We start from the raw sequence: 21,938 nt of genomic DNA, 5'->3' as shown, positions 1-21,938 counted from the left end.
CAAATAGCTCATTATTCATTTTCTTAATGATGTCCTTTATTGAGCAGAGTTTTAAAATTTGATGAAAGTTAACTTCTTTTTGTTTTTATTGCTGTTGCTTTCAGAATACTTTTTAAGACATCTTTACCTACTCCTACACTAGAATATTTTCTTATGCTTTTTCCTAGAAAAATAATAGTTTTAGCATTTATTTATAGGTCTAGGACATATCATGAATTTCTGTGTGTGGTGAGAGGCAGGTGTTAAGTTGATTTTTCTCTCTATGGATCCTCCAGTACCATTTGTTGAAGAGACTTGCCTTTCCCCATTGGATTGAGTTGACTCTTTTCTCAAACATCAAATGATTGTAAAAATGCAGGTTTGTTTCTGTGCTCCCTATCCTACTCTATTGATCGACTTGTCTGTCTTAATGCCAGTAACACTCTCTGTTGATTACTGTGGCTTTATTATATGTCTTGAAGTCGAGTGGTGTTAGTCCTCTGACTTTGCTCTGCTCTTATTTTTTTTTTTTTGAAAGATGACTGGCTATTCTTAATTCTTGTATTTCTTATAAATTTTAGAATTGGCTTCTCACTTCCTGCATAAAGTCTGGCAGAATTACAGTTGGGATTGTGTTGGATCTATGGATCAATTTGCAGAGAACGGATATCTTAACATTATTGAGCTTTCCAGTCTGTGAATACAGCATGTATCTCCACTTCCTTAGGTCTTTTCTGGCTTCCCATGAGCCCATTTTATTTTTTTTTGGAGTCACTTGTCCTGTCTCTCCCTTTTCTCTCATTTCCACTTCTTGGTTCTACAGTGCCCTGGTGACGAGGAAGTGTCCTACAGTGAGATTTGCTGCTGGGATCTTTGGCAAATTAACTTATTGATAAAAAGAAGATAGAAAATGATATTTAATTCACAGAGTTTTGGAGAGCATTGTATTTTCTATATATTTTCTATAATTATATATTTCTATATCTTTTTATATATAAATAAATTTTATATACAAATATATAAACAAAATATATATTATCTATTTTATACATAATATAATTATATATTTCTTTATATTTTCTATAATTTTCTATATAATCTCTCTATATATTCTGTAATTTCTAAAGAGGACCCTTAGAAATAAAGACTCAATAAATGTTGGCTTTCAGACTGCCCTTCGCGATCCAACTTAGTTTGGACCTGGTCCCTGAAGCCCCATTCCTGAGATTTCTTCTTTCCTCACTCTGCTGTCTTACTTTCTCTGAAGAATTGAACACTTTTGCCTTGCGTGTGTCTGACACTCCTTTTTATCATAAACTGTCTGTAGGATCTGGGTTTTAGCTTCTTTTAGGTGCATTGATTGTTTAATACAGTACATCAGCTCCACGGAATGCTAAAAAGGCATCAAAAATTTTAACTTTATTTTTTCTGGGTGTGATTACATCCATTATCTTATGTTTTCGTCGGAAAAACAGTAAAGTTTGGCTTTATCCTCAATTACAGGTGAGAAAACTGAGGGACTCCAGGAGGGACTAAGCGCCAGCCATGAACAGTTAGGGACAGGGCTGGAGCTAGAACCCAGATTCTGGATTTGAAGAATAATAGACAGGATGCTGGAAAAAAATACACACACACACACACACACACACACACACATGCACACACACACACGCACGCACCCTGTGTATGCACAGGGTGCACGTGTGTGTGTGTGTGTGTGTGTTTATGTATACATATTATACAGAAAGCATGCTTAAAATTTCTCAAGCTCTGTAAGATGCTGGGATCGTTTCCTTCAGGGCCAGCCAACGGCGCAAATCCTTCATGGGATGACATTTACATCTCATGACTGTGCTAAGCCAGTGAATAATATCATACAGGTTTAAAAGAATCTTAAGCTGCCGAGTGAACTTTGCCTTGTCATTCTGAAAAGCAGCCCAGTGGGGTGTATTGTGTGGTGCCAACATTTATTACTTGCCGGCTCTTCCTCACAAGGATAAAACCTTACAGCTGCAGAGGCCGATCGGGAGGTCCTCAGCTCTCTTGGTCCTCTGCCCCCTGGAGGGTCCCGGCCCCCCGCAGAAGAGCTCAGCCTGGCGTGAGGTCCTGCCACGCGTGGGCATGATGGGGAAGAGAAAGGAGCGCGTTATCTACCAAGCCTGTGAGCAGATGACTTTAAAAAAACGTACTGCCTTCCAGAAGAAAGACTCACACGCTGAAAGGTTCATGAAGTACCTGTCGTTCATATTTAATTACTCGCTCCCACCTCTCTCGGCAAGATACTGGCATGTATGTCATGTAGGGTACGGGGTCATACTTCAGGGCTTAATGTTTGCTTGCAAAATAAACATTGATCTTGCTTCCTCGGGAACAAATCTGACCAGGGGGCTGCTGGGCATGGAGAGCAGGCTTTTTGCATTCAGACCCCGGCAAGTATGTTTTACTCATCACAATAAGCGTGGGGTCTAGGGGTCCAAAAGAGTGTGTTGATTTCGTGATATCAGGAAACTTCATTTCTCACAAGTCTCTGCCCCAAACACCTGCTTCTAAGAACCTTCTGTGTGCGGGACGCTGTTGGCTTTAGGAGCTGCATGAGGTTGAATCCCCCTGAGAGCATCTGTGGCTCCCAGGGTAACTGGTGGGGGTGCAGAGCCTCGGAGGGGGCAGTGAACTTGGCCAGTGGCCGAACCAGCTCCTGGCTCCAAGCATGTGAGTGCAGAGCCCGTATGAGTACAGCCTACAACGCACTTCCTCCCACCCTACCTTTTCCGTCCCCTTACCTCTCCCTGGGCCTCAGAAAGATGACCCGTCTGTGAGCCGCACCGATCTTTGTCACTCTGGTGTGCGGCCCTGTGTTGAATCGTTCTCACTTTCCTTAGCCTCTTCTTAGAATCCTTAGCCTTCCATCTGGCTCTGCGTCTTGTCCTCATATCCTTCCTTTACCTCAGCGGTTGCCATAAACCTACAGAGATTGTAGTTTTTTTTTTTTTTTTTTTTAAGATTATTTGTAAAGTTTTAACAAAGTCAGGGCTCACCCAGGTGATTTCCACAATGGGACCCCAAGTCCACAGATAATAAAGGTAAAGAAAAAATTGTGGTTGGCATTCTGGAACTATGGGGCTGCGGATATGAAAAAAACATTATGGGTATGGCTTGTGCTAACTCCCTGAACTGTTTGAAGGACTGAGGTACTTGGGCCGTTAAGTTTCCACGCGTCTATCCATATTGGCCATTCATTAAGAGACAGTGTAGCGTCAGGGTTAGGAGCTGGGGTGTGAAGCCAGATCACTTGCTTCCCTGTGACCTTTGGTAACTTCAGCTAACCTCTCTGCTCCTCTGTTTCTGTGTATGTAAAATGAGAATAATAATGATTGCTAACTTTTCGGGGAATGGAGAGGATTAAGGCAATCTGTATGAAATACTTAAAATAGTGGGTGATATATTGAACACTCTGAAAGCATTTTAGTTATTATTACTATGAAGATGTGTCCACTATACTCCAGTATTCTGCCTCAGACCTTGGGATTCTGATGGACAGAACATCCCTGGCATCCTGGTACCTCCAGCTCAGGCGGAGAGAAAGAGAGAAAATGGCAAGAGTGCATTAGTGCACCAGGGGGACAGGCAGGTGATCTGGGGTGTACAGCTGAGTCCCCAGGAAGGGTTCCTGGGACGTTCAGGTGAGAACAATAGACCTGGAAAGAATAGCAGAGGTGTTCTAGTCAAACCCCCTTTGGGACCTAGGGTGCGTAAATGATTTGTCCCCATTTATCCCGAGGCTTTTTGGTAGGGCAAGACTGAAACTGAGGTCGGGCCAGAGTGTTTCCCGTGGCCAAACGTTCTCCCTGAAGATGTAGGCCAGTTTGCCAAAACATATTCACTTCCTAAATCATTCTAATCAGCAATGCTTGATGCTGGGGGGAGCTTCTCCGAACTCAGACTTTAATTGTCTCTGGCTCCTGGGAGCTCTCCTGATAGTAATCTGTGCCAAACCATCAGAATAATGATGATGGCCATTGTCTTATGTTTACTTAAAAGTTGTCTATCCTGGTAACGATCACCTGGCAAAGAGAGAGACATATCCTGTTGGACATTTGTAAACATCTAGTTTGAGTTTAGAAATCTGGGCAACCAATCTTATCAAAGCCTGGCTCTCCCAGACCTGCGTGAGGAACATACAGGTACTGAAGTCAGTTGACTTGGAAACAGAGCGTCTAGAACATCTTTTGGGAAGTATATGTTGGGTGGGGGGCAAAAAAATTGATGGAAGACAGCATGAAAACCTTAAAGATTTCAGATGGTTTATAATTTATGTGTAATGGGAAAAAAGACCTTACTCCTGAGATAATATCTTGGGATAAATTAGAAACCACCAGCTGTATTATGGATATGTTTGTGGATATATGTGAAATGCAGGGAATGAAAATTTTTTTTCGGTGAATGTAATTTAACAGGGGTACGATGATGAATAAACTGTATGCCATAAGAGCACATTTGATATAATGTGTGTAATTTTCAACTTAAAACCATCATGCTTTAGAACTGGAAGGGACCTCAGAGATCAAACCAGATTGTAGCCGGAGGAATCAAATCCCAGAGATGAGTGGCTTTGCCTCTACTGCGGATAGAATCCAGATATTTAGGCCATTGTGTTGGGAGACTTTTTAGAACATAAGGCTTGATTGCTGTACGCTGATTTTATTTATTTATTTTTTTTAAAATACCAATAGTGGTCTTAGTATTGCTAATCAGAGCCAAACTAATTTCTTCTGGAAGGTGCCCGCCTCTTCAGCCCTTTGCATACGTGGATGCCTAATAAAAATACTTTCTGGGGTGCCTTGGTGGCTCAGTGGGTTAAAGCCTCTGTCTTCGGCTCAGGTCATGATCCCAGGGTCCTGGGATCCAGCCCATCTGGCTCTCTGCTCAGCAGGGAGCCTGCTTCCTTTTCTCTCTCTGCCTGCCTCTCTTGTGATCTCTTGTCCGTCAGAAAAATAAAGTCTTAAAAAAAAAAAAACCACCTTTCTGTGACCCCCCTAATTAATATTCAGACATGTAAGTTTGAGGAAATTAGAACAGTATTATTTATCAAACTCTTCTTTTGTTTGAGCTATCAACGTGGCTTCTTGTGATTTCTCAGTTAGCTGATTTAAAAGAATTCAGAGAAAGTCATGTATGCTTTTCTTTTCCAAGAAAAATGCTGGTTGCTGGAGGGATTGAGTTTAATATAGTTTCATATCATAGAGGTTTTAATAATGCAGTCTAAAGTATTTGTACATGAATTCATTAAGCCCAGATTAGTCTTATTATAATTACTCAAAAAGTAATTCGATTTAAGAGAAAACATTTTAAATGGATATAAAATACACTGTTAGCTGGGAAGCCATACTGTTCTCCTTTATCAGCTCCATAAAGTACTAGCACATTCGAACATAACTTTCAGAGTATACAGAATGCAATCATAAAAAGTATTATTCCTAAATCTATTTTTTTATGTTCTTTCAATAGTTAAGAGCTTTATCCCTCTGTGCTAGGAATGAGATATACTAGGAATAGCTTGTCGTAAAAATCTTCAGGGCTTCCTAGCTTGTATCTCTTACACTGCCTCCCCAAGTCAGGGCTGGCTGATGGGTTACAAGCGCGTGGCCCAAGATTGATGTTGGTAGCACATTCCCTAGAAAATGTAGCAGGAAGGTACTTCAGGGCTTTAAAAAAAATTTTTTTTTCTTACTCACAAATACTAGAAGACATTTACTGACTGCCACGTGCCTTCAGAGGTCCGCCAATGACAGGCAACGTATTGGTCTTCATTTCTAACACGAGAGAAGGTGAGGAGAGGCCAGGAGCAAGGAACACCATAGAACTTTCCCTAGCCAGCACCCAGAGGGAGACAGTGAAGAAAAAGCAGAGGGAGATAACGAGGCCTACGCGCATGAAAGAATGGGTGAGTGTTTGGCATCAAGGGCTGGAGACTGAGGAGGGAGGCCTAGTGCCCAGTCACCGTGACTCAGGGGGCTGTGTTCAGTTCGAGCTGCCTGAGGAGGCCTGGGGGAGACAGGAAGAGTGTGGAGATGGGCTCATGGCCATGCGGCTGCCTGAGCTGTCTGGCTTTGGAGACACAGGAGACTAATCACAGCTCTGGGTGGTGCCATGGAGGCCATGCTGGGGCTCTGGAGGAGCCTTGGCGCTGGCCGTACTCCAGGAGAGCACAGACTTGCACCTGGATAGGAAGGGGCTCCACTTAAGTGGTCTGTTGTGTTCAGACTTTAAAATTTATTTAATCAAGCAGCAGAACCCTTTATTTATTCTTAAAGGCAAATTCTTCATAGAACTCTACTGTGTCCAGCAGAATGGGTCTTACTCCTGCTGTCCCCATGCCCCTACCTTCTTTGAACCCTAGGCTTCTGGGAATGTGGTTTCAAACTTGAGTCAAAGCTCAGGGCAGGGCTGGGTGAGCCCTTTACATGGTGACCTTGAGAAATAATGACAGGTCTAGAAGAGATAGGCAACCTCAGAAGGGTGAGTGGTGCCAAAAGAGAAAGGCCAGGCCCTGGCTTTGTGGAACTTCTGAGTTTCAGGCACAACTCTTCAGATCACAAGTGTTTGGAGATAGGACGTCCTTGGGTCTCTGATCTCACACATTAAAAATAGTTCATTCATCGGGTAATATTTGAGAATGGCTTTAGAGTTTCTTAATGGCATGTAGCTACATGACAAGAAGGAATTAAAATGATCATTTTATTTTAATGTTTTTTTTCCCCCTAATACTTTTTCAGTCCTATACAAGTCATGAAGGCTTCTCAAATAGTAGTCCATCAATACATGTGTGTTGACTAATAATCCTACAGTTTATAGAATTCTTTTGGAGTACTAGTTACATTTTTATATATATTTTTATATATATTATATATATTTTTATATATATTATATAAAAATTTTTATATATATTACCTTTTTTTAAATATATTTATATATATATTACCTCATTTAATCTCCACAGCATGAGGAGGTAGCACAGAAGTGAGCTACTGTTAATTTGTATGTTGCTAATGAGAAATGCATGGCTTGGGAAGGTTAAAGTCATTTGCCCAAGGTCACACAGTCAGGCGAGGAACCGGCTCTGACTTCAAGACCTGAGCTCTTTTCTATGCTATCCTATTGCTTATTATTACAATAACATTAACTTTCACTCATTGAGCATGTACCATAAACCAACTACTACGTGCTAATTGCTTCACATGCATCTTGGCTATCCCTTTGAGTCTAAAAAGAAAGTTATATTATTTCTATTTTATAAATGAAAAAACTAAGACCCAGGGGGGTTAAATAGCTAGTTCAACATGGCTAGGATGGTGAACTAGCAAGGATTTGAGCTTCTATGATCTGATGCCAAAGTCCTTCTCTCTATTCTGATTAAATTACCCAACCTGATCCTCATCATAGCCTCAAGGTAGGGAAGAAGCTTATCTCTCCCATTCATGGTTTATAGATGGGAACACTGGCTACAGGAGGTTACCCCTGGCTGGGGGCTAGGACCCAGTCTTAGGTCATGGGATCCAGTGGCCATAATTATGTGGTAACATGGCAGTGGATCATATCTGAAAGAGGAGGAATTAGCACAGCCCTCCTTGGGAAACCCACCTGCCATTTTTTGGACCTTGGCTTTATCAATGTCAAGAGAACTACTCTGGAGTGCTGGTGTAAGACGAGAGAGGAGGCATTGGTGTGCCCACTTTTCAACATAGAAAAGAAAGAATTCACTTCATTCATAGAGATTTACAGCAGTATGCAGACTGAATTCTAGTTACTCTTCATATTCATGGGTAAAGCTGGCTGGATTTTGAAATTTGGTGAGGGGGTAGCTCTGCTGGTCTTGAAACTGATTTTGGTTAATGGTGAACCTTAGCCCATTCAAGAAAGCCTCGTTCATTTCACCTGTTCCCTATGTCCCTCCCTTGGCCCCTGGTTAGTGGGTCCCAGTAAAATTTACAGTGCTTTACTGTAAAAGCACTTGTACTTGAAAGAGAATTTTCTTTCTGTAGCTCAAACCACAGGAGGACTCACAAGACAGCTATCTCCCCAGGTGAGACTTCTTAAATGGGAGTTAAGTGCATGCATTTTCAAGAAACTAAACTCCCCTCATATATAATTTAACCTAGAAAAGAAAGCAAAATTGAGAGAGTAGTATGATTACATTGTTTGAGAACTGGTAACTTTACCTCCCTTAGTCTTATGGAAGTCAGGCACACTTTCACTGTTTGGCATATCTTGAATACTGTGGGGTGTGGGCTAAGTGTGATATTGTAATAATAGTGAAGGTTTCTCTAACCATAGCCATGGACTGTGGATTGAAATAGTAAATTATTCCTAGCAGACTGAATGGGCAATAAGACTGCCATCCAGTTCTCCCCATAAAATAAAGCAATAGATAAATAAAGGAGAGCCAACTCACTTAACCCGCGTGGCTCGGTGCACTGCTAATTATTAACCCAGGCACAAGAGAGGGGTTCACCCAGAGTGTAGTTAAATCATTTTTAATAGAGGTAAACACTAGCCATGTGAATGAGTAGCACTCAAGAAAGTTTTTAATCAGCAACGTTTAGGAATCACCCAGCCTAATTGCCATAACTTATTAATAATAATAAGTAAGTAATCTAGTCTTTTTATGGCCCCTGTCTCTGGAGGACTCAGTGCATTAAAGATCTCTGGGGTGTGAATCTCTCAGCAGCTGTGGGAGAGGAAGGCAAGTACCCCTGATGCTCACTCCTAATGGAAGAAACTGGACATCGAGGCTAAGAAAGACAAATATGCGTTCCCTCTCACTTTCTTCTTCCCACAGCTGAGTCACCCACTTCTCCTTGGCCTTTCTTCTATCTATAGGACAGAATGGCTCCAGGGGGTGGGGGAAGGGCTGGAGAACAGGCTGCCTTTGTTCACGTGAATGACTGGGCTTTGAGGGAAGTGAGTGTGAGCAGAGCTTTGTCTGAAGGGGTTTATTTCCTCTGCACAAGTGTCTCTGGTGTCCTTTGGCCTCAACCTGACCGTGGCTGGGTGGCTGCTGGCACCTCCCAGCTCTGTGCTTGTGTGATTCCCCACTCCTGGGAGAGCAGGAAAGATGGCACTGGGTGTTACCCTCAGAGTGAGTGTTCACAGCAGCCTATGGGAGAACGTTTGTGTAAATTATCTAACTTAAATATTGCCCAAGACCAAAGTGCGGGCATTGAAATGTCCCTGGGTCATCAACAAGGAACTTCAAGTTCAGAGCATGTAAGTGATCAACTACCATATGATTCCTAGTGATTGGTCAGCCTGCAAGGCAAATATAATACTCAGGTTTGAGACCGTTTGAGTTTTATGAGTGATGAGTCCCTTTGACTTGGGGGTGATGGGCACAAACACCAGAGTACATGATGTTAAGAGTATTTCTGTGGCTAATATCTTCTGAGAGCCGGAATTTTGGGGAAGGTAAAATGTAATCAAACAGCGCAGGATTTACCTTCTTCTTACTTGTTTTTGGTTCTTCTGTCCATGAATCATTTGAGCCCGAGTCTAGATGGCTGTTTCAGTCTAGCAAAGTGAAATTTTGAAGACAGTGCCCAAGCCGTTATTATCCAGAGCAAAGAGCTAACTAATGCTAAGATCGGAATGATTTATGCCACAGACTACAAAAGACATAAATTTAGAGTGTAAATTACAAGATAACTCATGTGCAAAATTGTTGTAATATTTATACTAGTGTTTATTAAAACTTACATTTGAATGAAAAGGTGCAAAATGTAAATGAAGCTGAAAAACTTTTTTTTTTTTTTTCTTAAATCTAAAATAGCCTATATGAGAATCAAGAGAGCTTTTTGGAATTAGAAGACATGAATAGCACTCTATGCAGATTTATCTGCTAATGCATGAAATATACAGTGAAACTGGAAGGAATAACGTGACTAAAGCCCTGCCTGAAGTTCTTCCCTCCCCTCCCCTGATACTCTCCAGTGACTCCAATCAGTACTGAATTTCGAAGGAAGCCATCCCTCTCAAAAGCCGTGGAGAGGGTGAGGATCCTGGATGGATGTCGAGACTGGATCCGTATTTGAGAGACTAATCTTATTTCACTGATGTTTTCAAGGTTGGAAATTTTTGTCTGGATTCATTAGAGGAGAATGATAAATCTCTAATTTGTACTTTGCTAATAATAGGATGAGCTTTTGTGCTTCATTAAGGTTAAATGGATCTCATGTAGTCCTTGCTGAGTCTTTAGGGCCATGTGTGATCTTGGGAAAAGTCTCCTACTTCTGTGGGACTCAGTTTCCTCATCTGTAAAGTGAGGGGGTTGGACCAGATGAGCACTGAGACACACTAGCCCTCTTTCCTTCCCTCCCGTGTGGGAGCATACCACACCAGGCAGTGAGGACCCACAAAGATGATTAAAACACGTAATTCTTGTCCTCGGGAGCTCACGGTCTACATAAATAACTAATTATAATATGAGCGGTAATTGCAACGTGCATACATTACTCTAGGGGCACAGAGGTGGAAACAGTGACTTCCTGTCTGTTGGGATAGGCTGTGTGAAACTTCGCAGTGGCTGTAACATTGGAAGGGTGAGGAGGAGGGCTCCTTCCGGTGTGCAGGCTGGTCAGAGGGTGGGTGGTTCTGATGGTGCGTTCCAGGCAGCAGATGCATGTGGCAGATGTATTTAGGAAGCCACATGTGGTCCGGATCTCATGGTCTCCGGACAGTATGGAGTTGTGGGGGCAGTGCTAGCCACACACTGCTGGGTCAAAACCTGTGTCAATGAAGAATGATTGAAGTTAGGAGGTAATATACTGCTTATATATGTTAGGGCAGAGCTGGCTGTCTTGTAACAGACCACTATGCCCATTTACAATCCCAGTTAGCTTTTGTGAGTATGAGGGATGGGGTGGTGTTCTTAGCCTGCTCCCTGGGCATCGTGAGCCTACAGCCTGTGATCCCTGAGCCACAGCCTGGCTGCGCCCTGGGGAGCTTGTGTATGGCTTATGAAAGATGCCCCTCGCGAGCATCACATCTGCACCAGCAGAATGAGAACTGCTCCCACAGGGATTCTGTCCTTGTGGGCTGCTCAGTCTACCAGGTTCATATTCCTTCTTTGAAAGGTGCATGTGCCCCTTTTGTCTCCACTCTCTGTGATCTTGTAAGGAGCTGATGTTGTAGCTGTTGAATGGCAGCAAATTTGATGTTGACGATACAGTTCTTATGTTGTTGTTGTTTTTTTTTTGAAGATTTTATTTATTTATTTGACAGGCAGAGATCACAATTAGGCAGAGGCAGGCAGAGAGAGAGGAAGGGAAGCAGGTTCCCTGCTGAGCAGAGAGCCCGATGTGGAACTCGATCCCAGGACCCTGAGATCATGAAATGCCGAAGGCAGAGGCTTTAACCTGCTAAGCCACCCAAGGCACCCCTCTTATGTAGTTTTTAATATGAAGATAAAGTTTTAAAATTCAGAGTATAGATGAAAAGCATGGCGTTGTTAAAAAATTAAAATAATACAGAAGTGCTTACGTAAGTTTTAAAGACGTGACCCCACATTTCATCACTGAAGACAAACATTTCCATGGCTGTCTGTCTGCGTGGAGATAGACGCAGGCATACACCCACGAAAGTGGGCTCAGGATACATGTTTCACGTTGCTGTCTGATTTCTTTTCCTTCAAATGCAATCTAAGTCTTTAAATAATCATTTTAAATGGCTGCACCATAATCCATCGTGTGGGATAAATTATTTGTGGTTTGATTCCCTGGGGACAAACAGTCAATAGCCATCATTTTGCCATTATACACAATGCCGCGATGAACATCCTTGTAGACTTACTCAGTGTCTCGAGTTACTTCCTTAGATTAAGTTCCTGAAAGCAGTACAGTTACGTCAAGGACTATATAGTTAGCACTTCCTTACATCTTGTCAAGCTGTCTTCCAGAAGTTTTGTACCTATCTGCAGCCCCATTAGCAGGGCAGGCGCTGGCTCACGTCTGGGTGGGACTGTGTTCCTACCAGCACTGTCTTCCATCTTGAAGTTACTGAGTCAGAGATGTGAGCGGCCAAGAGTACTTCTGGGGTGACTGGGAGGCAGTAGAAGCAGGACGAGCCTGAATGAAAAGGACCTGACGTATGCACATCTGTTCACCAAAAGATATGTACAAACAGACTCATCACCATGCCTAACTGTCAAACACTGAAAACAATCCAAATGTCCATTAAGATTACAAGGGGAAAATAAATTAGGGCATAATTGCACTGTGGAATACTACATGGGAAAGAGAATGAATGATCCACTATTACATGCTACATGGGGCATGGGTGACTCCCACAATTGCTGTGCAGCAAACCCCCCCCCAAAAAAAGACAGAAAGGAAAAAATACATACCATATGAGTCCATTTATATGAAGTCTATAAACAGGAAAAAGTGAATGTAAGCTGTTAGATGCCTTGTTGGTGGTTACCCTTAGGGGATATTAGTGACTTCTTGTTCATTTATGCCTTTTGCTAGACGTATGTTTCCCAGGGCTGGACAGAGTGCTTGGCAGGTGGCCTCCCCAGTATTTGTTGAAAAAAAATTAATATTTTTTCACCTTTTAACAGACTTTGACCTAGGATTAATGTGAAGACATGGTATCATTAGTTGTGAGTTATGAAGCGGAGAATTCATACGAATGTTTTTTTCTGGGATTTAAATATGGAACCCTGATATATTTGTAGATGCTTCCTCTGTTTCTTCTGTTGTGTGGCGTTGTTGCTTTTGTGTTATGTATAAACCAGTCAGACACTTAGTGGTGGGTGAGGAGACGGGTTTTGGAATCAGATCTTTGGCTTCAATGCTGAGCCCATTGCTTACTCCTCCGTGGCCTTGGATGAGGGACCCAACCTTCTCCAATCTCACTTTGAATAGTATGTTTAATAAGGATGAGAATACAACCTACTCTATGGGGTCGTTGTGAAAAATAATATTATTAATATTAATGACAACCACTGAATTCTGTTTGCTATGTGCTGGACACTAACCTAAGCTCTTAAAACAGAGGACATTATTTGTTTGGTCTTTCCAGTACTCCTATCTATTTGTGGTTTGGGAAATGTAAGCCACAGCATTAGTAAGTGTTGAGCCAGAACTTAAACCCAGGAGTTCCATCCCAGAGCCCGAGCTCTTGACCACTACCTCTGAGTTAAAGGAAGTACTGTGCCCAGAGCTCTCAACGAAGTCAGCATCTGTTAGCTGTGATGATGGTCGTTGTCATTTTCAGCATCATGATTAATATGTTTTTCTCCTCTCTCTCCCCCTGCTCTCCTCTCTTGTTTCTCCGCCCTCCTGGCAGATATGTTCCAGCAAGGTAAGTTCACGGTCTCCTGCCTGCTTCTCCACTGGCTGTGCTCTTTTGGGAACAAGGGTGTTGTCTGTGCGCAGAGGGTTATGGAACTTTTCATTCACTGTGGACTCGTCACCGCGGCTTTAGGAGACACCATGGGGACAATAGCCTGAGGTGGCCTGAAGTGCCATCGGCCCCTCTGGGCCTCTGCTTGTCCCACCTCTGCCTCTGGACCATGCCTAGAGGTGGGGCCTGGACCGTCTGGGCAGGCACAATGGGGACAGTCATGGCTGGATCCACGTCAGGGAACAGCATGCTTGGGACTTGTGGGACGGTGAGGAGCAGGTGTCTCTGGGGTAAGGGTTCATCCGGAAGGCCCCTATCCCTCAGGGCTCCTGTACAGGGCCAGCTGCCGCTGGGGCAGGGCTCCGGATGCCGGTTTCTCGTGGGGGTTTCTTTTTTCTGCCCAACAAACATGTCGCTGTCCTGAGAGGAGGTGCAGACAAGACCCTGGTAGGATACCTTCAACCCAGGTATCCCTGGCAACCCCTCTAGCTGGGCCTGTGACAGAGATGGGCCGGCGAGGGCATGCAGTGTCTACCCTATTTCTCCAGCCAAGGTCATGTGTTCTGGGGAGCCAGAGATGGAAAGTTGAACTGAGTCTTCCCATGCACGTTTTCATCTTCACCGGGGATGCACAGCCAGCACCTGTGCTCTGGGATGCTGAGGGAGACTCGTGTGCGTGGCCTCGTTGAACCTGCCAGACAATGTGAAGGGGGTGCGGCCTCCACCCCACCCCACCCCCCGTTTTTTTAAATCACAGTCTGGAACCATTGGGTAGCATCGGCAGGGCATAACTATATTCAGGCCGGGAAATACGTTTGTGGCACACGTTTGCTATGTCTCTCTTGAATCCAAGGCTGGCACAGAAGAAAAGACACCGGTTTAAAAATACATCTTGGCATCCCATAAATAGCTTCCGGATAATCTCCCAGGCTTGATATTTTCACAACGATTATTTCAGCCCAAACATGCGGCGTGTGTTGTGGAGAATGTCTGCCTGCTCTCTCTGATAGAAGCGCATTTGTGGGTAACAATGAGGGGACTGTTGTGTTTGTCTTTTAAGAGTCTGGAGTCATAGACCTACTTTTATAAATAATTCATAAATCCCAACAAGCTATAAGTAATAAGTTCCATTTGGCTAGAGACTAAGAGATGAGCAAAATTGAAAAGGTGCCGTGACTGTTGATGTACTGAAGTCCTTGCTGTCAGGGCCCCCTTGCTCCGTGTGTGTCCTTCCTTGACACACTGGGGGCCTGTGGCGACACTCTGGGAGGATAAGAAGGTTTTATTTTGCATGAACTAGACTACAGGCGCCATGCAACGCTGCATTGTGTTCCTCCTTTTGAGACACAAAACGCTTGGGTTTAGGAAGTCTCTCTGGTGCACGAGTGCCAAGGTCCCGGGAGAACAGGGAGAGAAAAGGCTTCTAAGGGGTCTGGTTTTCCTTCGAACGATCGTGAGCATTCACGGCTGTCATGGTTGGTATAAAAAATGGCTTATTAGGGCTCCCGATGTCAAGTTTGCCTCCTTTTATTATCCATCATGCCACTGGATTGATAGGGTTTGCCTGTCAGTAGCAGTGATATGCAGAGCAAAAGTTATAATCATCTGCAAATCACTGGCTATCGGGACTTGAGAGCCTCTTCCAGACATGGAAGCTGCTAGCCGCCTGTCGCCCCACGGGAGGGTGGGCAGCAGCTCCCGTGTATGGTATTACTAGGATTTCAAGTGAAGAGAGCTCAACTGGCTTTTGTGAATTATTTACATGGTGCTGGCCTTCTAGGACCAGTTCATATGGAGGCACGTTCTCTGAGATGGTAGCCAAGAACCCGCCACCTGGTGCCCCCTCCTGACTTTTGCTTCTGGCCATCCTGCGGAAGAAATAAGTGCCCAGTAAAATGCGACGGTTCTGATGTGTTGGTGATGATCAAGTCAGACCAAGGCAAAAGGTCTGTGGCTTACAGAGTCCAAAACACGACTGGGCCATGTCTTCTGTGGCTGAAGCTCTGTTCCAGAATTGTGTCATTGATTTGAAATGCGCGGTGGGGCCGCGGAGGGCTCTGGAAATAAGCAACCAGAAAACTGTGGCTTCAGATGAACAGCAGGAGGGGGCCGTCCACCCACACACACAGTGGGAACTCCGAGCGGCTGGGGCTTCCTGACCCCGCCGTGGGCATCCAGGCCCTGCCAGCTTTGGCTTTGTGGGGGGAGCCTGGGGTGCTTGCAGGAGACGCCCCATTGTCAGTCCGCGCCTCTGTGGTGCGTGAGTGACACGTGTCCACCTGCGCATTTGGGCCGTAGGGCCCCGTGGCAGGCCAAAGAGAGGGGCAGCCTCGCAAGCTGCCAACATCAGACATTCTCAGAGGAAACCAAAGTTATTTCCCCTGGATTGCATTATCTTTTATTTCACTGCAGATCAATCTTGTTAGAGGAGGTGACAGCGACGCAGCGACTGCTGGGGTTTTCTTGGCTGTGTCCGTGGTGTGTGCACGTGGCAGCGAGTTTCCGGCCGGCTTCTGGGCCATTTTAGAGTTTGCTTCATTTCTTTCATCTGCAGAGGCCGCTTGCTGGGGCAGTTAGACCCACAGGGCGTGAGGACCGTCCAGGACCAGTGGGCCCGCAGCTGCGCCCACTGTGTAGCCGAGTTCCAGGGCGGTGGGGCCAAGGTTTTCAAGGAGCCTTAAGTGACCCCCGTTCTCTGTTGTCCGCAGCGCTCCTGCGCCCGTGGATGGCTCTCAGCGCTGCCCAAGTGCCGTAGAGCGGCCCTTCACAACATCAAACGCAGGTGAAAAAGCTGTGCGGGCACACGTGTCTGGAATCTCGAGTTTTAGAGCACTTTTATATCCATCGCTTCATAATGAAGTCAGGACCACACACACACACACGCACGTACGCCTCATTTGAAGTTACTGAAGTACCTTTTGAATACTCATCCGTAGGCTCAGCCTTGATTCTGAAATCGAACAGAACCCCGGGTGAGTGGCTTGGAAATCAGAGCGGTGCCACTCGGCAGGGTGTTGGAAAGCGTAAGTGGGCGCAGTATAAAGACTTCACCACTGAGTTAATTCTGCGCTCTGTGCTGTGAACTGAAGTCCCGGCTGCACTGGGAGCCCGAGGACGCCTCGCCTTTCCTCCCGCTCTGTTCTCGCCTGGAGCTGGGGTCTTGCTATTAAAGAGATTTTTCTTTCGGCTCAAGTAATTGTTGACAGCTCTCAAACATAGTGCACTTGTTTATTATGTGGCCGGTAATAATGGGCCAGGCACTTTCTAGGCCCCGTGGAGACGGGGACGGACCAGACAGCAAGGGCTTTGTGCTCGGGGAACTCGCGGTCTAGCTTGGGGGGCACCGATGCCAAGCACGCCAGTAAACAATCAAGGCACAGTCTGAGGGACGCGGACAGTGAGGGAAATGTCCTAGGATGGGGTGCTTGTGGCGAGAAGGGCCACATTGGATGGGATGGTGAGTGGATGCCAAGAAGGACCAGCCATTGGGGGATATGGAAGAACCCCAACAGGCAGGAACACCTCCAAGACCAGAAGGAAGCTGGTGAGGCGAGAGATCGCAAGTGAGGGAGAGTGTTGTGTGAGATGAAGTCATGTGAAGAGGGTAGGAGTGTCTTCCGGAGACTGGAGGAAGGAAGTCAGAAGGTGTGGTCCATTTACGGGAAAGGTCCCACACTGGTTTCTGTGAAAATGCGTAAGAACAATGTGTGAGAAGTTAAAGCCAGGATCAGGGGCTCAGGCTTGGCTGAGATGGGCACCTGCCCCCAGGCCCTAAGCACTCCCCTTAATGGGTCCCTGCAGCCTGTTCCTGGCCAGCTGGCCTCTGCTGAGTGTCCCACTTTCTGCCCACTTTACCCGTGGGGAATATTGTGCCCATAACTTACACCTCCTCTCCTTAAGGCTGGCAAATTGTGCCCATCAAGGGCATCATTAAAATACTCCTCTACTTACCTTTAGATTTTAAAGAGCCACTTCTCTCCGATATACAACAAAGTGTATCATATGTATTACATAGTGATATATACAATAAATGTGCAGGAGACCTCAGTGTGGCTCCCAACAGGCTGGTTGCTTTGCCCTGTAGCCTCAGTTTTCCCATCTGTAAAATGAGAGAGTTGGGGAGATTCCTGACCTGACTTGGCTTCCTGCTGATTCTCTGTCTTGGTGAGTTTTAGTTGGATTTGAGTTAATAGAGTCCAGAAATATGCCATACTACCAGTTATGACCATTGTCTAAAGAACTTGGGTGAAAGCAGAGCCTTGTGGCTGGGAATTAAGGTTAAAAGAATTGCGGTTTCAAAAGCTTAACCTACTCACAAGCCCATTTTGAAGCATCAGCTTCAGAATTCACAATGGATGGCATTGCTTTTACTAATTTGAAGAGAACAATAAATCATAGTTTGGTTTCTGGCAGCCCAGCCAAGCCTGGTAAATCGTTGGGGTGGGCTTTGGTGACAGGGACCAATGTCATTTATAATGTGTTTGCCTTGAGCTCTTTTGCATATCTCAGACCGGTGGGTCAAGCTGCTGAGGCTGGATCTTAGGTTTTCGCAATCACTTCAGAAAATCCATCTGTTATAAAGCTCTGACCCTTTAGCCATGAATTATGGCTCCCTTGGTAATGTTATACATTATGAAATATTGTTTTCTTTATGAGTGTGGGATTTGGACAAATAAATTAAATCTATTGTTACTATTTCCAGTTAAAAATTCCAAGTTGTCACATGATGCTCACAAGAGAATGAGAAAAATGCATTAACATTTTTATGGTGCGAAGTGGCTGCTTCCCTGGTCACACTTCCTATGTGCCTATATTACTATGTATGTGTACTAGTCCCCATTCTGTCCGGAATCAGTAGAGTATTCTGAGTTATGTAGGAAATGCATCCGTCTTTCCAGCACGAACTGAACGAAGTTATTATTTGATTTTACATACATTCATGTTGTGTGTGGGTATGGGGTGTATGAGGAAAGGATAACTGTGTTTAATAACCGCATTCTCTGAGATGCTTTCTGACATTGTGTGTGGGCTGTGTATGGCCTGCTCCCTGCCAGGTGACCTTAAAACCAGTTTGTCTTCTTACCAAATTCGTCTCGCTCCCATTCCAATCCCAGGGCATGAGTTTGGGGTGAGGCTTTCAAGCCTTTCCTCCCAGTAACTTGTATTTCAAAATTGCCAGATCAATAAAGGGAAACTTTTAGATTCTTCTGTTGAGGTGGTTGCTAATAAGTTTAAATTTTTATTTTACTGATGAGGGTGGTAGTAATAATAATTATGCCACATTTCTGTACCTCCTATATTCCAGGCATTAGGACAAGTATTTTGCATACATTTTCTCATAGAATCTGCCTCCCTCAATTTTGTGAAGTAGGTATAAAAATCCCACTTTACAGAGGAGAAAACGGAGGCACAGAGTGGAATTGAACTTGTGACAGTTATATAACCAATGAGTGGTAGAGCCATTTTTTTTTTTTTTTTTTTAAATCGAGAGGGTTTTGTTCTACAGAATAGTTTTAGGTTTTCAGAAACATTGTGAAAATAGTTCAGAGAACTCCCATATACCTCATACTCTGTTTCCCCTATTTTTAATGGCTTACATTAGTATGGTACATTTGTTACAATGAATGACCTAATATTGATCCATTATTATTCACTAAACTCCATAGCTTCTTCAGATTCCCTTGGTTTTTACCTAATGTCCTCTCTCTGTTCTGGGATCCCGTCCAGGAGACCCCATTACATTTGGTTGTCATGTGTCCTTAGGCTCCTCTTGGCTGTGATAGTTTTTAAGACTTCCCTTGTTTCTGATGACCTTGACAGCTTTGAGGAGTACTGGTATTTTGAGAAATATGTCATAGGATGCCCCTTTCTTGGAATGTGTGTAATGTTTTTATCATGATTAGACCGAGGTTATGGATTTTCAGAAGATCACAGAGGTAAAGTGCCATTGCATCACATCATATAAAAGTGACCTACTATCAACATGATCTATGACTGTGGATGTTGATCTTTATCACTTGGCTGAAGTAGTGTTTGTCAAGTTGCTCCTCTGTGAGGTTACTTTCCCTCATAATGTACTCTAGAAGGAAATGTATGCATAAGCCACTCTTAAGGAGGGAGGAATTAAGCCCCGTCTTGTTGAGAGGAGAGTAGCTGTATAAATTATTCTTCTGCTTGGGAGATTGGGCTCTTAGCTCTCATTTATTAATTTATTCAATCATTTATTAAGATCGATACGGAGTCACACATATTTACTTTCTACCTTGGATTATAATGCAGTATAGCTTTATTTAATTTCTGGCTTTGGCCCCTGGGAACCTTCTCAGCTGGCTTCTGGTGCCCCTTTGACATATCCCTGACAATTTTCGGCTGAGCATTTGTGCAATATTTTCTGATACTTGACGATACACGAGGCTCACCTTGCCTATTTCCCACCCTTGTCCTAGATTCAGCCATTTCTTTAAGATGATGGAGAATGATATTAGAAACCAAGATCTAGGAGCTAAATGTGCTCTTTGCTAAGGGAGTGTCATTTGTTAAGGACCTCTCAGCTGACAGAGCAAAGAAATAGAAGTGTATGTACTAACCCACCTATATATGCATATCTCTTTCTTTTTTTTTTTTAATTTTATTTATTTGACACAGAGAGAGAGAGAGAGATCACAAGTAGGCAGAGAGGCAGGCAGAGAGAGAGAAGAGGAAGCAAGCTCCCTGCAGAGCAGAGAGCGCGACATGGGGCTCGATCCCAGGACCCTGGGATCATGACCTGAGCAGAAGGCAGAGGCTTTAACCCACTGAGCCACCAGGCGCCCCTGCATATCTATTTCTATATGTAACCAGGTGTATCTGTGTTAAACCTGAGTTCTTACTAAAGTCTCGAACTCTAGTCCATTACCACATGAATCATCCTAGCCTCCTGCCTTTGTTTAGCTGTACATTCCCCCTCCCAAGGATACCTGAGGGAAGATTTTGAACTCAGGTAGTTTGACTTCTGGTCCTGCAGTATGCTGTCCTGATTTTTCCCAGTGACATGCTGTCCACAGGCTTGTGAATACCCCTGGGGGGAGGACACAGTCACAAATCCTTGACCCTTCTCAAGGCCCGACATGATGGCCCAGTTGCAGAGGAGTCTTAGTTTGGGCTGCTATAACAAAATACCATGAACTGTGGGGGCTGAGCAACAAACATTATTTCTCATGCTTCTGGAGGCTGCAAATCCTAGATCAAGATGCTGGCAGATTCTGTGTCTGCTGAGAACTCACTTCCTGGTCATAGTTGGCCATCATTTGGTCACGTCCTCATATGGCAGAAGCACGGAAGGCGGTCTCCAGACCTCCTTTTAATAAGGGTACTATCCCATTCATGAGAGCTCTATTCTCATGATATAACTATCTCCCAAAGGTCCCACCTCCTAATACCATCACACTGGGGTTAGGATTTCAGCATATGAATTTGGGAAGGGGACACAAACATTTAGTCCATCACAGTTCCTCTCTTGCTTTCACAGCAGACCTGGTCTTGCTGTCGTGACTTCTGAGCTAGTTCCTGCTCTGCAAGCTTCTGAGTGGGTTTGTCTTTTCTAGAGCAGAGACTGATTGAATAGTGCCTTGTTTCTGAGCTAAGACATTTGCACTTTCTCTTCTAGCCTGGGCAGACCAGGGATGAAATAACTGGTCTGTTCATAATATTCCCGTTATTGAGGGCTTAAACTTCCCTGCACCTTCCTTAGATTGGTTGCTGCCTACTGGGTTCCAAGACAGACTAACCCTTTAAATTGCTGTTTGTCCTGGGGTGTGTTTGAGTCTGTGCTTTCTGCCTGGGAGAGAGGGTACTTGAGAGGCTGAGCCTGTTTATATGTTTGGGCTGTACTGACCTGCCAGTATCCTGCAGCTTCCTCTTTCGGGTACCCCTTCCCAGATGCCTGGGCTACTGCACTGTCCCCTCCAGCCAGAGGAAATGTTCTAACTTGGAGGCTTGCCTGTGTGATAGCTACCTTCAGCAGCCGGCCGATGGGGGTGCCTGTGGAGACAGCTGGTGACCACTGGTGAATGCCCTCTGCTACCTTTGGTGCACCTGGTTTCCTCTAGCCTAGCATTCAGGGAGTGGGGGCTCTTGAACCCCATAATGTCAGGGAGCTTCATTCCAGTTCTTTTTGGAACCTGGCCTGCTGGAAGCCATGGAACAAACAGTTGTAGTTGACTTATTCATATATTTTGTTCACAGCCAAAGCCATCTTTGGTGGAGCAGTTTCTAAGATTGTAGAAATATGTTCTTTATACTAGACAGTGAATTTGGTGACATGTTCCTAGGCTGATGGCTGGATGTGGGCACTGATTTGACAAATAGCTTTCTTCTAGGGAACACCAGGCAAGACCTCCTTGAGCCATGCCCACCCTCATTTCTGGTCCTCTCCCCCAACTTGTCCCATTCATCCCCATAAGGCTCTATCAGATTGATCCTTAATGTTCAAAATGCACAACCGCACCTCAGTGCCTTTGGATCTATTGATTGTTGTATTTGGAATGCTCTCTCCTCTTTTCAGGAAGCCTTGTCTTGTTCTG

At 44.5% G+C, this 21,938-nt stretch overlaps 1 protein-coding gene across 8 annotated transcripts in view; it reads left to right on the top strand.

The window, feature by feature from the left end:
- Positions 1-21,938, top strand: part of GFRA1 (GDNF family receptor alpha 1) — a 204,816-nt gene that overhangs the window by 48,590 nt on the left and 134,288 nt on the right. For 5 of the 8 annotated variants that reach the window (XM_082721497.1, XM_082721500.1, XM_082721499.1 and 2 more), the window contains exon 5: positions 13,321-13,335. The exons of the other annotated variants lie outside the window; for them this stretch is intronic. In XM_082721497.1, coding sequence (XP_082577623.1) covers positions 13,321-13,335 — 15 coding nt within the window. The remainder of the gene's footprint in view (positions 1-13,320; positions 13,336-21,938) is intronic. 8 annotated transcript variants of the gene reach the window in all.

The sequence above is a fragment of the Mustela nivalis genome (assembly GCF_964662115.1).
Source record: "Mustela nivalis genome assembly, chromosome: 2".
Taxonomy (NCBI): domain Eukaryota; kingdom Metazoa; phylum Chordata; class Mammalia; order Carnivora; family Mustelidae; genus Mustela; species Mustela nivalis.
This window is presented reverse-complemented; position numbering and strand designations above follow the sequence as displayed.